This window comes from Arvicanthis niloticus, chromosome 13, assembly GCF_011762505.2.
Source record: "Arvicanthis niloticus isolate mArvNil1 chromosome 13, mArvNil1.pat.X, whole genome shotgun sequence".
Lineage (NCBI taxonomy): Eukaryota > Metazoa > Chordata > Mammalia > Rodentia > Muridae > Arvicanthis > Arvicanthis niloticus.
In genome coordinates, this window is record NC_047670.1 from 58,649,740 (window position 1) to 58,664,234 (window position 14,495).

Consider the following 14,495-nt stretch of genomic DNA (forward strand, 5'->3'; position numbering starts at 1 on the left):
AAAGGACCACGGCTGTCTATAGGCTGATCAAACCGCCATTTTACTTTTCCACATAGGAGTTATATACACAAAAAGGTGGGATGTGGGGAAGGGGATGACACAGGAGCGTAGGTGTTCAGGGGGAGTACAGATGTCTTCCAGAACAGAGTATCAGCTGGGTGAGGGTTCAGGGGACAGATCACTATGACTCTGCCTATGATTCACTTGTCCTTATCTAAGTTGGTACTATCCACCAAGGTTACCTATCTACAAGGTCTATGACGACTCAGGCTGACAAATTTCCACCAAAGCTGCTTGTTTACAATAGCTTAAAGCTACCCGTTTCAGTGTTTTTCTATAGAGGCCCAAGACTTTGTGTTAGCAGGCATGTATGTCAAGCCTATGGCTGATTTTAGGCCTTCAGTGTATAAGCAGGGCTGCCCCTGACACAGGACTTCCTTGATACAGCGGCCCTGGGGTTGGCTCCTGGCTTCCTGGTATGCTCAGCTGGCAATGCCACAACTGAGCTGAACCCCATTTCTGGTACTCAGTAGATCCAAAACTCCACTGAGCAGGAATGACTTCCTTCAGGCAAAGTGATACAATGTCTTCCACACAAAGCACCTGGGTGTGAAACACTTTTCCCGGAGCTGAGAACGAGCTTGGCTGAGGAGGAACAGAAGCATGAGGAACAGCCTGTCTCTTGCTCGATGCTTTGTCCTGGAACCTGGCCACTGGGCCATTTCAAGTCTAATACTTCTTCTTCCTATTGGGTGCTTGAGAGGTCAATCCCCAATGGTGAGGGACACTGGGGTCACCTTCCCCTTCATGGGCCCACTGGCCTCTGTAAACATGGGGCTGGCCTTCCTGTGTGAGTGGGCTGTGCATGGGAAGTGGGACTCCAGCCTTGGGTAGGCTCTTCTGTCCTCACCCTGCTCTTGTGAAGCACTGACTACACTGGTGCCTCTGGAAACAGGAGCAGCCCAGACCAGAGCAACCACGCTGTAGAGCCAGGACCCAGGATGCTTCTCCTGTGGGAAGGGCTTAATCCCACACTCCTGCACAATAGCCACAAGATGTGAGATCTTAAACATGTCTGAGAAGGGGCATTGAGGTTCACTGAGCACAAGACATGGGTGGAGCCAGATGATGGACTTCATTCTTTCGCTACACTTGGGAGTCTTACTAAGGCCTTGAGTACAGTTCTACAGCCCAAGAATCAAGTGGCCTTGGCTGGGGTAATCTCTGCTAAATCCCTCTGTGAGGAAGGTGTTGGCTTCTTTAATTACACTTCAGTAATCTCTTTTTAATTACTTGCCTCCCCTGTGTCCCCTAGAGGGAGAGGATGGCTGGTATCCCCTTAATGAGCTGAAGTGAGACTTTACTCAGCCCTACCACTTCTGACTTCTCTTCCCTCCTGGTGAGAGCCTGGGATTAAGCTGTAGCAGGCTGAGTGACAAAAGCCTATCCTCCCCCAATTCCCTAGTCACATGGAGTGGGGAGTCCCCAGCCATTCTCTGTGGCCCAGAGCAAGGCAGCTACACTCTGAAACGCATTCAAGAGCCATTGGGTGGTCTCTCTGTTCCTGCTTCCTGCCCCAATCGGTGAGTAAACAGGACAAACTGAGCACCCACATGGCGCTTGTACTGTGCTCCCCTTCACCGGGGTGATGGGGCGCTTATGGTCCTTTAAACCTGTGATCCTTGGCTCAGCTTGTCAGCCAGGTAAGCAACACTCTTCTGGTTCTCCTGGACTGGCAGGAAGTACACACTAGGTGGTTTATAAAACTTCCTGTAACTTTAGCTCCAGGAGATCCAACACCTCTGACCTCTCTGGTCAATGCGTATACATACACCCCAGATGCATACAAATACATTTATTTTTTTTTAATTAAAAATAATTTAAAATTTATTACAAGAGTCCTGAAACCCTCTAGCAGACCACAAACCCTGTTGCCCAGAGTCTGGCTGGAAAGGCTCACGCAGAGGGGTTGGAGAGAAGCCATATTGCAGAGCAGAGGGACAGTCTCAACTCTTCCCTTCAAAGCTATGAGTTCAGGCTAAATAGTGTATAATGGACACAGATAAACCCTGGAGCCATATGCACTGTCTACATCCAATCACCTTCAACGATGATTTCAGATGATGTAACCTAATACACAGAATTGTTTTTAAAAACATCGTATAGGGAGTTGCTTTCAAGATATTCCTGCTCTTTCACCCCAGACGTTTTTGCTCTGGGATTCCATAAAAGGTAGACATAGGGTCTGGGGGTGGGGGTTGGTTCAGGAGATAAAGTGCTCATCACTCAAGCATGAGGATGAGAATTAGGATTCCAGAACCCACACAGAAACTGGGCAGGCGCATTCCTAAGCCAGCACAACCCCCAGATGCATTATAAATACTTGTCCCTAGACCCACAGATAAGCACAGATCTCACCCCTCATCTGAGAAGCTCCTTTGTGCAACAGATGGAAACACCATGGATGGAGACATCACAGAAAGCCAGAACTGGTTAAAATGCAGAGAACAGGTGACCATGGGGTGCCCAGTCCCAACTGGTACATCTACAACACAACTTCACACCTAAGCCTCGGGAGAGCATTGTGGAAGAGAAGGCTGAAAAACTGTTAGAGTCAGAGGACCAGAAGTCTGCTGTGAGACTGTATCTTCTACATAAGATGGGGAAGCTGTAGCCATGAGACTTCACATATACAGCTGCCCAAACAAGACCTGAATGATGATGTCGGTGGACACGCTGCCATGGATGGGGGAATCTCGCAAGACTCCGCCCCTTAATGAGGGGGTATAGGCAGTTAATGGCTGCCAAGAGATGGAAAGCCAGACTTCTCCAAAGATGAGCTCTGTGGGTTATCTAATACCAAGCAGTCAGCTCTAAACACATATACATGGACTCAACATGCTTTCTCCCTCTTTCTCTTTGTCTCTGTCTCTATGTATATATATATACATACATATATATGTGTATATATACATATATATACATACATACATACATATATATGTGTATATATACATATACATACATACATATATACATATATGTGTATGTATACATATATACATATATATACACACATATATAGATTATTACATTATATATTATATAATTATTATATATAATTATAATATATTATATATTATTATATCATATATAATAATATATATTGTATATGTTATTATTATATTATATATATATAATTAAAGAAGAAGTCATGAATTTGAAAGGGAGTAGGAAGGATGGGGAAGAGTTTGAGTAGGGGGAGGAAAGGTTGGAAATTATATAAATACTGTATTAATGAGGTTCTCAAAAATAAAAAACAAACAAACAAACAAAAATCCCAAAGTGTGCTAATGTAGAGGCCCACCTGCAAAGTCAGCCCCTGGGAGACAGAAACTGTGGTGAGCTGGCTAGCTAGACTGGCTGACCCAGTTGTAGGAAATACAGTGGAGGGAAATTGAGGAAGAGATGTGATATCAACCTCCAGCCTCCACGTGTATGCACACACATACGCATGTGCCCATACATGCAAGTGTGCACGCACACATGCACACACCCCATAGACACTGAACGCTATAAAATGTGGATATAAATTTACAAAGGAAAGTGTGCGCTGAAGAATACATCACAGTGGCAGAAGTGGGAACACTAAATGCTCAGGATAAGAGAGTCAGTGGGAAGTTTCTAAGCAGCAACATTCTACCTGTAGGTGGCCTGGCACCATTTAATATAAGTGGAAGAAGCCAAGACACCCAGTTACATCTTCAATGTCATCTCTGCTCTGCATAGCTCCAAATGATTCCAAACAGGAAAAGCGGTCTTCAAGGAGGCACAGAGGCGTTGGCCTGGAAACTGCCTTCCTTTCAGGTTTTAAATCCTCTCGTTTTACAAGTGCACACAGCACTTGTCTACCTCCCTCACTCCGCTGACAATGAGGAAACACAGGAAGCACCCTGCCTGAGCCGGAGTTCGCTCCTTCCTTGCCGTGACAAGTCACTGATACAGCGGGGGTCATATGAACGCTGTCTTTTCTCGGCTTTGCACAACAGTGTATTTTTTTAATAGGGTGACAAAAAGCATAATCACGGGGGAGAGCAATGGCCACAATGTGAAGATTGAAAGTCATTCCACAGAGCAGAAGGTCTTTGTAACAGCCAGGGGACAGGCGGCCTCCCATCGCAGCCTGACCTCATTAAAACCAAGGCGAAGCTAATGTGGCTGAAATAGGGTTGGTGGGAGCACGGAGGGAGCACCAGGAAGCCTGGTGTGCTACCCAGAAGAGTACTGCAGGCAGCATCAGGACCAATAGCCATTTCACATGGAGCAGCGAGAGTGTGTGTGAGTGAGTGTGTGTGTGTGTACATGCTTGCACATGTTTGTTTACACACATGCATCACATATGTGCATATGTATACATGTGTGCCTCAGGACACAGGCACAGAGGCTTTGCCTGTGGTGGAAGAAATGCAAGATAAGCTACATGCTTCCAGCAGGATGATGGGAACACATGCAAGAACACTAGCATGCTCTCGACAGTGTCTTTCCACTTAACATGGAGATTATCATTATAACAGATTCTATGAATGAACTAAAGCCATTAACATGACTGAAAGCTGGGCATGCTGGCTCACGACTGTAATCAGACTGGAAGGCTGAGGCAGGGGATCACCCAGCATCTCTGGGTCAGAGTCCTCACCTAAAAAAATTGGCCTATGATTGTGAGGTGCCTAACCAGGAGGCTACGACTGAGGACTGTAAACTCGGGTGTTCAACACATGGTCACACGCAGGCTGGCATCTGGAAAGGACATCAAGAATGAACCAGAGCAGCCAGCTCAGACAACAGTTAGCACCTGCTAGTGTGAGCTCTCTGTGGTGTATCCACTGTATCCTTTTGTTCCTCCATCAAGGGCAGGGGTCACAGCAATTGTGACCCCCCTCCCTCAGCACAGACTGCTGTGTGGAATGGTGTCTCCTCACTCACCTAGGCTAGAGGTGTTGTCAGTGACACAGCGCCATTTATTTAGCCACAGGAAGCAGCCCAGCTTTCACCATCCCCACTTTGTGAAGCCCGCCTGGCTTCCCAGGAGACTTTCTACCTTCCACCTGTACATCTCTCAGGACCACCACACCACCATGTTTGACTCTGTCTGGGGCTCTGCTGGTGCAGCCCTTGGCCTGGCCTCAGTGGGCCTCACTTCTCTAGATGCCAGGTCTTCTTCCAAGATCTAAGGTCCTCTGAATGCTAAAGCCAGCAAGCGAGAGCAAGTGAGAGCAAGCAAGCTCCCAGGCCTCTCTAACACAAGAAAACCCTTCCCCACAAAGTAGAGGATACAATTTCCCTACCAGCACGCCACACAGCTTATCACAGATTTTCATCTGACTTGCTCTAATGATGACATTCGAATTGGCTGTCCCTGTGAGCTCCTTTGACGGAGGGTGCCTTACCTCATCCAAGAAGGAGCTGAAGTTCTCCAGGAAGTATTTCCAGTGTATGTTGGGTGTTAGGTGAAGTCTTAATCTCCTCAAGAAGTAATGATATTGGTTATCTGTTAGCTTCTGGCATACGATCTTCAGGACATCTCCAAATTCCATAGCCTTCACGAACCCTGTGTCCTCTTTATCCAGTGCAGAGAATGCCTAAAACATCACAAAAGCAGAAGAAAAACTGGCAAATGCTCCTGGCAAATGAATGCCCCAGCCTATGGGTGAGGGGTTGGTCCCACACCACGAGTGGAGTCGTCATCCTGACACAGCGGGTCGAGCTGCGTGGCAATCATGACAAACCGTGGGTCGAGTCATGCAGCAGTCAACTGCAAAGGTGTAAAAACATGCTATAAAAAGTATGCACACACTTCTCCATCTGTCGAAACAAAATCATTCATTCTTACTGCACAGGGAAATATACATCAGGTGGCAGATTAACGCTTTTCTTTTTTAAAGTAAAAATTTAATGTGCCTGCAGCCCACGAACCCAACTCTCCTGAGCCATCTTTCTTGTGCTGTGCAAGTTAGGCACACCTTGGAGCAGGGAGTGTGTGTAAGCAAAACACCACAGAGCTTTTCAGCCAGTCATTGAGGCAGCAGGGAACAGCAGGGCACAGAGGGGCAGTCCCTGTCCCTGGGTTGCTCAGCTAAGTCCTTGTCCTCTCTCAGCTTTGGCACATTCTCTGTAAAGGTGGACCTAGCTAGGGGCGGTTGTGACTGAGTCTTTGGCTGGGAAGTACAGGAATGTGGGAACCAGGGCACAGCCATCTAAAAGAAGATCCAAGCAAAAGAAGTTTCATGCTGTCAGGATGCTAGAAGCCATGTCATATGGGGAGATGATACTATGATGTTCTGGGAACCCGAGAAGCCATGTGAATCCAGCTACTTCTAGCACCAGGGTCTGAAGCTCCCTGGGATGTGTGGATAAACTCAGCCTGCTAGCCACAGCACAGATGTGGGAGATAACCAGGAAAGGGCTTTGAAATCTATAAAACATTGTGGGGATATAGTATTGCTATGTTGACTGGAACCAAGACAGGTGTGTGGCATGTGCAATGGCTTTTATCGATGTATTTGCATGCCCTGCCCATCCCCTCTGGTGGTCATCCTGAACCAGCCTCACCCCTCCCTCTCCTCCCTATCCTTAGCCTCCACCCCTTCTCTACCTGCAGCTCACCTCCTGTACTGTCTGCTGTAGAACCTCATGTCACATAAAGAACTTTTTTTTTCTTCCCAGAAGAAACCACTGTGGTTCCTCCCGGAGGCCATGGTCGCTAGCGCAGAAACATTCCGAGAGATGCCAAGCTGTGTCACTTGAGACCCAAAGAATAAGCAACCCTGAACATGAGAGCTCTGTTCCTGCACCATGTTCCAAAGAAGGACCCATATACAGAAACTGGGTGACTTGGCCAGTCCTGAAACCGACAAGCCAGAGATTGCCTGGCCTCCTGTAGCTTGCAGGGATGCTGCCCTCCCCTTTCCTTCTGTGTGCTTTATAGGATAGAGGCCAAGTTCTGGAGCATCTCCCAGCTGGCTAATCCACACCCCACCTTTCAGCTTCTCTCCCCGTTGCCCCCTCCTTTTTGGATCCAAGCGCCCACCTTACTTCCTTACGCTGAAGGAGTAGGTGGATCTCATTTAACAAACCAAACCAAACCAAGTTTAAATCTAAATTTAGAGGCGGCCTTGGAAGCCTCTTTGCCCATGAGGGCTTTATAATCTCATGAAACCTTGCTGGTAAGCAATATAGTAACACATCTCAGGGGAACACCTCCACAGCCCTTTCCCCAGAGAAGGCAGGGTTCTTTCTATGTAGATCAGGCTGGTCTATTACCTGCAGCAATTCTTCTGCCTTGATCTCCCAAGCAATGTGACAACAGGCATGAGCCAGCATGCCCAGCTAGGTCTTTAAATCCTTTGGCTTCCCAGATTCAGAGAAGAGGGCATGGACTGGTCCCTCTCTGCTTCCAGCCATGTTCACAGTCCTGCCACCTATGACCTGTGAGGCTACGGCAATTTCATTCACCCTCAGCCTCAGTTTCCCCTCTTGTAGAACAGGAAGAATGGCCCCTAACCTGCATGCTATGCTCGAGGAGTCCATGGACTCTCATGAGGGTTGGCACCCCACCAGAACTTGCAGGCAGAAGTATGGCTGTCTATAAAGCACTGGAAGCTTCCATCAGTGCAGAACCCTCCTGATGTGGAGGCTAAGACTCTGCTGTGTTCTGGGGGGTGGGGGAAGGGAAGGGGAGATTCTTCCTGGTGGGTCTTCATGCATGTGGTCCAAGTGGCCTCTGACAATCTGTTAGTCTGAGATGACTATAGTCACCTAGGATTGGTGTGTCCACCTCAGGCAACTGTGGACCAGGCTGGGGACACACTTTCAGGAGCATGGTTCCCAATCACTCTTTCTAGGGACACTGTCATGACTCAAGGTACCACAGCAGGCAAATGGGGTCACCCATAGGGCAGTGGTGGAACAACTTTCTCCTCAGATGGTCCATAGTCTTCGGGTCTGCCCACAACAGTCTCTGTGACACAGCCTGTCCTGTTCAATGTCTTGAAGGCCACTTTGATGTCACTCATCCCCATGGGTCACTTGCTTGTGCACACCGAAGGCTCATGAGGTATATGTGTCACCATCATCCAGCTTCTCTGTCCTTTATAACGAATTATCTTTGTCTATGAACATAGGCACCTGTGTGTCAACGTGTAGGTATGAACACAGCCCGAGGCGTTGGCCTCACCTTACACCTTGGATGAGACCAGGTGTCTTTGTCTCCTCTACCTGACCCCTGCAGCCTCAGCTTGCCTGGTGTTTGCTCACCCCACCTCAGTGGGCTGGACAGAGCCAGGGCAACTTTTTACAGAACAACAGCAGAGACATAGTTGCTCCAATCAGCAATCTCATCTAAACTGAGTAGATGCTCAGGAGACTGAGAAGAGGCGGTGGGGTCACAGGGGTGGAGCTTGGAGCCCCTGGGAGGGAGGGAGGTGTGAATTTACAAGATGGGGCTCTTTGCAAACTGTCATACCTTTACCAAAGCAGGCTGGGAGGATTCCACTATCTCCTGCATGCTTTTTATCACCTCGTCTGGGGTCAGCCTAGAGAAGTTGATGGGTGAACTTTCTTCCTTCTCCTTGGGGTGAGCTTTGCTGGCCCAGCTGATCTCAAGTGCTCTCAAGAATTCGACAGGGTCGATGTGATTGTTATGTACACTGATGTCCAAGCTTCCCCACAAAATAAAAAATATAGATTCATTGAAAAAAAAAGAGAGAAGTTGCTTATTCATTCAACAAACAGTTACGGAATACAGAGGCAGTGTGGGAAAGAGAATGATTTGGAGAAGTTTGTGCCCATCCTGCTGGAACATGCCCATGGGTGCTGTTTTCTGATGGGCACACTTGAATGTCACCATGAGGAGGAACAAGGGGAAGGCTGTGAGAGGAAAGACTGAGGGATGCCCCAGAGGGGAGGCCACGGGCTGCTCTGTCCTGAAGACCTAAGACCCAATGGCTGGGCACCGAGGCTCAGAGCTTTGGAGAGCAGGGTTGATGGGTGAAAGATGGATGCCAGCCCATGGCTGGGGCATCTGTGGGGAAGACAGACTGCTGAGGATAGTGGGAGTAACTGGGCAGCAGCCAGCTGAGCTACAAGCTGGACAGGGAGTTTCTGTCATGGCAGAGGCGTTAACTATGGGGGTATGTGGGGAGGTGTGGTAGTGGGACTCGGAAGGGAAGTATACCAGAGATAGCTCACGGACAGGGCAACTGAGGCAGAGGCACTAAATTCTTCTCCAAGCCTGGATGAAATGAGTTGTCAAGCCAAAAGCTCTCCAAGGCTATTGTGCAAAAGCTATCTAGCTTAATATTTCCTCCATAAAAATTCCATCTCAGCATATGTCCCCAGAAGGACATCGGTGCAGCAAGGACAGCCCCTTCACGCCCTCAACTCAGACAGAGAAACAATTCCCTCCAAATTCCAAGAGAATAACTTGAGTTAGGTCCAAGAGTTCTCCATGAATACTCGCTATGTTTATTAAAGACACCGGAACTCTCATGCCTTCATGTTCCCCACTCCTGGGCTGAGGAGATGGCTCAGATCGAAGAGTGTTTGCTGATAAAATGAACCTGATTTTGATCCTATACCCCTGTGTTTGTTTTTCTATTTTGTTTTTTAAAGGGCCAGTGTGGAGACGGAGGAGCCACATGGATGTGTGGGGTTTACTAGCACAGCCTACTTGGTGAGTTATAATCCAGTACTCTGTCTCAAAAATAGAAAAAAAGAGGTAGGCAGAACATGCATGTGTACACACAAGCAAAAGGTTGCTACTTTTGTAATTAATTCTTGGGGCCCTTGAGTGCCTGGATTGTCCATCAGCTGGATGGGAGCGAGCATCCACTTAGGAAAGCTTGGAAGCTCAAGCAGGAGAAGAGTTTCCAGTGACTCAGATGCTTCTAAAAGAGACGAGAGGCTCACTTTCCAAGTTGCAGCTGGGGAGCATCCCAGACTGCCTGCGTTGGCACGGATCATGTGACAGGGACACGAGGACACAGACAATCAGTGCTGCTTCATGTGCAGGGAGGAGCTGCCAACACAGCATTAAGATGCAGCAATAAAGCAAACACACATGCGAAGCTCCTTGCTAGGGCTTAGAAAAGTCTATTTTGGATCTAGGAAAGAATAATCTACATGTAATTACCAATAGCCAAGAGTGTTTATCATCAAGGGGTCTTTGAAGAGGAACAAGCGACTGAGTGGCGGGTCCTTATTAAGGCTTCGATGAGCAGGAAAGTTGATCACCCATTGAAGGGTGGAGAGCAGAAAGTCTGAGGTCTTTTGTGTTGTGTATAAAAGTACCAAGTCTTACTACACTTGAACAAGACTCTCTCAGAACCATTTAACTAATTACTTATCTGTGTCTATTTTTTCATGATTTATTCATTGAACACATGAATTCTTATTCAGCTGGAAATAGATTCAGACAGAAGACTCTTAAAGGCGAGAACGTGAGTACTTCAAGATGGTCTGGATGGACCTCCATTTCCACACACATCTGTCACACCATGTATGCACACACTCTATGCATACCACAAACAGACAGCTCACACATACACACACACCACACATGCATGCATGAGACAACATACACATTCAACACACATGCATATAATACTACACACATGCATACAGACATGATATACCACATATACACACATGTGCACACAGACATGATATACCACAAACACACAGAGTATACATTACATATACCATAATCACACATGCATGCACATATCCTATGATACACTTACATACTATGAAACACGACATACACGTACATATAACACACAGTATGCACATGCACGCACAATACAGACACATGTGCAAAATGCATACACACACTCAAAGGTAGTGGGTTTCTTATAACTTGCACATATCAAAGCAATGTTTTCAAAACCAGAAAAATTATTTTCCTCCTGGATTCCAGATGCATACAAACTGACAAACTATGTGAGGGACATTTAAAACATACCAGAATGAAACAATTCAGGAAATGTAATTTTTGTCTACCATTTTCTAGGAAGAACCAACACCAGCAAAGAGAGGACTGAAGCCAGGAAATCAAAGGCTAGGCTTAGTGCAGACTCAGTAGCCTAGTTCTCAGTCAAAAAAAGGAGAATCTGAACATACTGGATGCCTACGGCTTTTCTTGGACCCAGCAGAGAAGCGAGGTCTGATGAATGAGATCCATATCCATGAACTAAGAACAGGATGATGCTAACAACAAATACTCATAGAACAAACCCAAGCACAGAACACTGGAGGGCAGGCAGCAGGAGAGGGACTAGTTGGAGGTGAGAGCCAGGGACTCTCCCAGGACCCAGAGTGAAAAGTAAGAAATACAAAATACCTGAGAAAGCTCAGAACCAGGAGGGATCGAGTCTGGATGGCTCTGTGGTCCACGACAGAGGCTATGTCGAGAAAACCTCCCAAAATCTCAGAACACAAAAATAGCGTGCCTTAGCAGACTGAACACACTGGATAGAGACCTTTGTCCCAGGATTTATCAGCAGTGACAAGGAACTAGGACACTGAGCAAACAGGAGTAATAATGGCATGACCCTGGGGAAAGTACTACGTAGAGAGGAAAATGACAGCTGACCATGCTAAGGTGGACTCTGCTTGCGGACCACCCAAGGCCAGGTGCAGCAACACGTGGTGACCTGCACACCAAGTTCTCTGTGTTTGTACAATGGATGTGAGGAAAGAAGCTTGACAGGAGGCTGTGGAGACACAAACTAAAGTCCATGTCTTCCTTGAAAGTCAACCACACAAGTTTAGAAAAAAAAAAAGCAAAAGTCAGGAAGTGTTGATCTGAGCTTGTCACCTAGAAAAGGATACATTCTGCTCCAAGGTCATCAGCTGAAAGCCTTGAGCTCCTGACTGAGCTTGAGCTCCTGACTGAGTGGGTGGGAAGCAACAGGCAGGAGGGGCAGGGCAAAGGGCTGCAGCTTTCAGTGGGGAAGCCCTGAGCCAGGCACTGAGAGAAGTTAAAGCATTGTCAAAGGAGTCTCTAGGCCTGTGACCGAAACACAGAACAGCAAGCAGCAACTGGAGGTGGCCTCAGTCAGGGCTGTGTGAATAGACTGAGGAGAAGGGAAAACACCAGGATGCAGGCCTATTAGTCAGTACAGAGTGGGACATACTAGGAGGAGGTGGAGAGAAGAGAGGGTGGGACAGAGAGAGGGAGGGATGGAGGAGGGAGGGAAGAAGGGAGAAAGGGAGGGAAGGAAGGAGGGAGGGAGGGCAGGCAACCTCTTCAGAAGGTTGATGAGCTCTTCCTCCTTCAGGGGACACCCACATTCCTGTAGCACCTTCTGCACCCTGCAGAGGGCGGCAGGCTTGGATTTCTCCATTGCGTTGAAAGCCTTGGTAATCTCTTCATAGTGGTCCATGAGTTTCTCCCTGGAAGAGAAGCCACCTCAGACATGTAAGTCCAGGAGAAAAGTGACTCTGGATGCCCACTCTACTGTGACAACCTGATCCCTCAGCCAAGAGCTATTATGGAAGGTATTATGCAGGGTTGGAGAGGTGTTTGTGTGAAAGGGGGGTCCCAGAGAAAAGCCATCAGCCTCTGCTGCCAGTTAGCAGCAGCAGCACTGCCCCAGAGAAACGCCGACCCGTTTTCTCTATTAGAGTTGATACTTTTCAAAGGGAGCCAAGAATTTAACCCAAGAATACGGCTGGTAAGAAAAATGCCTCTGCCCTCAATGAATGCTTGTGTACACCTACTGTGTGACATGTGTTGCTGTGGATGCTGGGCATGCAAGGGCCTCAGACAGGCAGCAGAATTAACACAGACAAGGGAACAAGTCTGGGGAAATGGGAGGACATGTGCACAGCACAGTGGGTTGGTAGGAAAGGAAAGAAGCTGGTGAGAGGAACCACCAAGCCCCACAGTGGCAGTAAATTGTTGTTATAAATACTGGTTTCATAGGGACATTAGCTGCCAGCTCCAAAGTGACAGGACTGGAGGAGGGTAGTGATCAAGGGCTGTGGACAAAGCATCCTGGGACACTTCACCTTTTCATCTTATTTACAATTATTTATGTTTTACAATTTCTACATTATGTGCTTATGTGTGCCTAGCTGTGGGTGCGCGCATATGAGGGTGGGTACCTCTTGGAGACCAGAAGAGGGTGCCAGATCCCCTGGGGCTGGAGTTCCAGGCAGTTATGGCTAACCTAGGGTGGGTGCTGGGAACAGAACTCAACTAAGTTGTCTAAAAGTTGAGCTGTCTCTCAGCCCCGGCTTCACATTCTGGTAGGTTGTGTCCACTTCTAGAAACAGAGCCACCACTTGTGCATGACCCACAGCGCAGAAGCCAGCATCCCAGAGTATGCTGACACAAAGGATCTTCTTGGGGACCCTGCCAGGGTCTCAGCCCACTGGGTAGATGAGGATAGACAGTGTGGACTCAGGGTTGACTTTCTTGCAGCCTGTATTCTAGTCTCTATGGTTTACTCTGGAGGATGACTCTTCTTGACGTTAGTGGACTGAAACAGTATGGGGGGAAGGGGGGTTGCTTGGTAGAGTACATGCACCTGAGTTTGATCCCTGCCGTCCATGGGAGAAAGACAGGTGTAGTGGCCTGGAAAGCAGAGACAAGATCACTGGGCCTTGCCAGCCAGCCCAGCCTGACTGACAAGCTCCAGATCACTGACAGGTCTTGTCTCAATGAATATGGAGGATTGAGTTTGAGACACCTCACCTGAGGTTGACCTCTGGCCTCCACATGGACAGCACACATGTGCACACCTGAACATGCATCCCCCTGGCTCCCCTACTGTTTTTTAGTCAGGGTTTTTGTTGCTGTGACAAAACGCCATGACCAAAATCCAAGTTGGGGAGGAAAGGGTTAATTCGGCTTACACTTCCAGATCATAGTCAATCATTGGAGAAGTTAAGACAGAAACCCAAGCAGGGCAGGACCCTGGAGGCAGGAGCTGATGCAGAGGCCATAGAAAAGTGCTACTTACTGGCTCACTCAGCCTGCTTTCTTATAGAACCCAGGACAACACCAGCCCAGGGATGGCCCCACCTACCATGGGCTGGGCCCTCCCCCATTGAGCAATAATTGAGAAAATGCCTTACAGCTGGATCTCATGGAGGCTTTTCCTCAACTGAAGCTCCTTCCTCTCTGATGATTCTAGCTTGTGTCACATGGACACACAAAACCAGGAAGTTATACCTACCTAGTGTGGCCCACGATGGACTGTCTAAACTGCGTCATCTCTACTCTTGCAGATCTCTGAGCTTCTTCCTCCTAAGCCACTAAGGAAAATGCCCATCCCACAGGCTCAGGCGTCAATCTTGGTTCCTGGTTGTCCCTCGGGGGACAGACTGGGTTATCAGTTTCCAACAGTGGATCTGTTCTGGTTCTAGTCCAGCACTTTCACTTGGTATTTGAGGGATGGCTCCTTATGCAAGCCTAGAAATGGACCACT

The 14,495-nt window shown here is 47.9% G+C and overlaps 1 protein-coding gene across 6 annotated transcripts in view; it reads right to left on the reverse strand.

Moving 5' to 3' along the window:
- Window positions 1–14,495, reverse strand: part of Efcab6 (EF-hand calcium binding domain 6) — a 194,425-nt gene that overhangs the window by 22,893 nt on the left and 157,037 nt on the right. For all 6 annotated transcript variants that reach the window (XM_034516791.2, XM_076911766.1, XM_076911767.1 and 3 more), the window contains 3 exons: window positions 12,304–12,453; window positions 8,522–8,717; window positions 5,448–5,639 (listed from right to left, as the gene is read on the reverse strand). In XM_034516791.2, coding sequence (XP_034372682.1) covers window positions 5,448–5,639; window positions 8,522–8,717; window positions 12,304–12,453 — 538 coding nt within the window. The remainder of the gene's footprint in view (window positions 1–5,447; window positions 5,640–8,521; window positions 8,718–12,303; window positions 12,454–14,495) is intronic.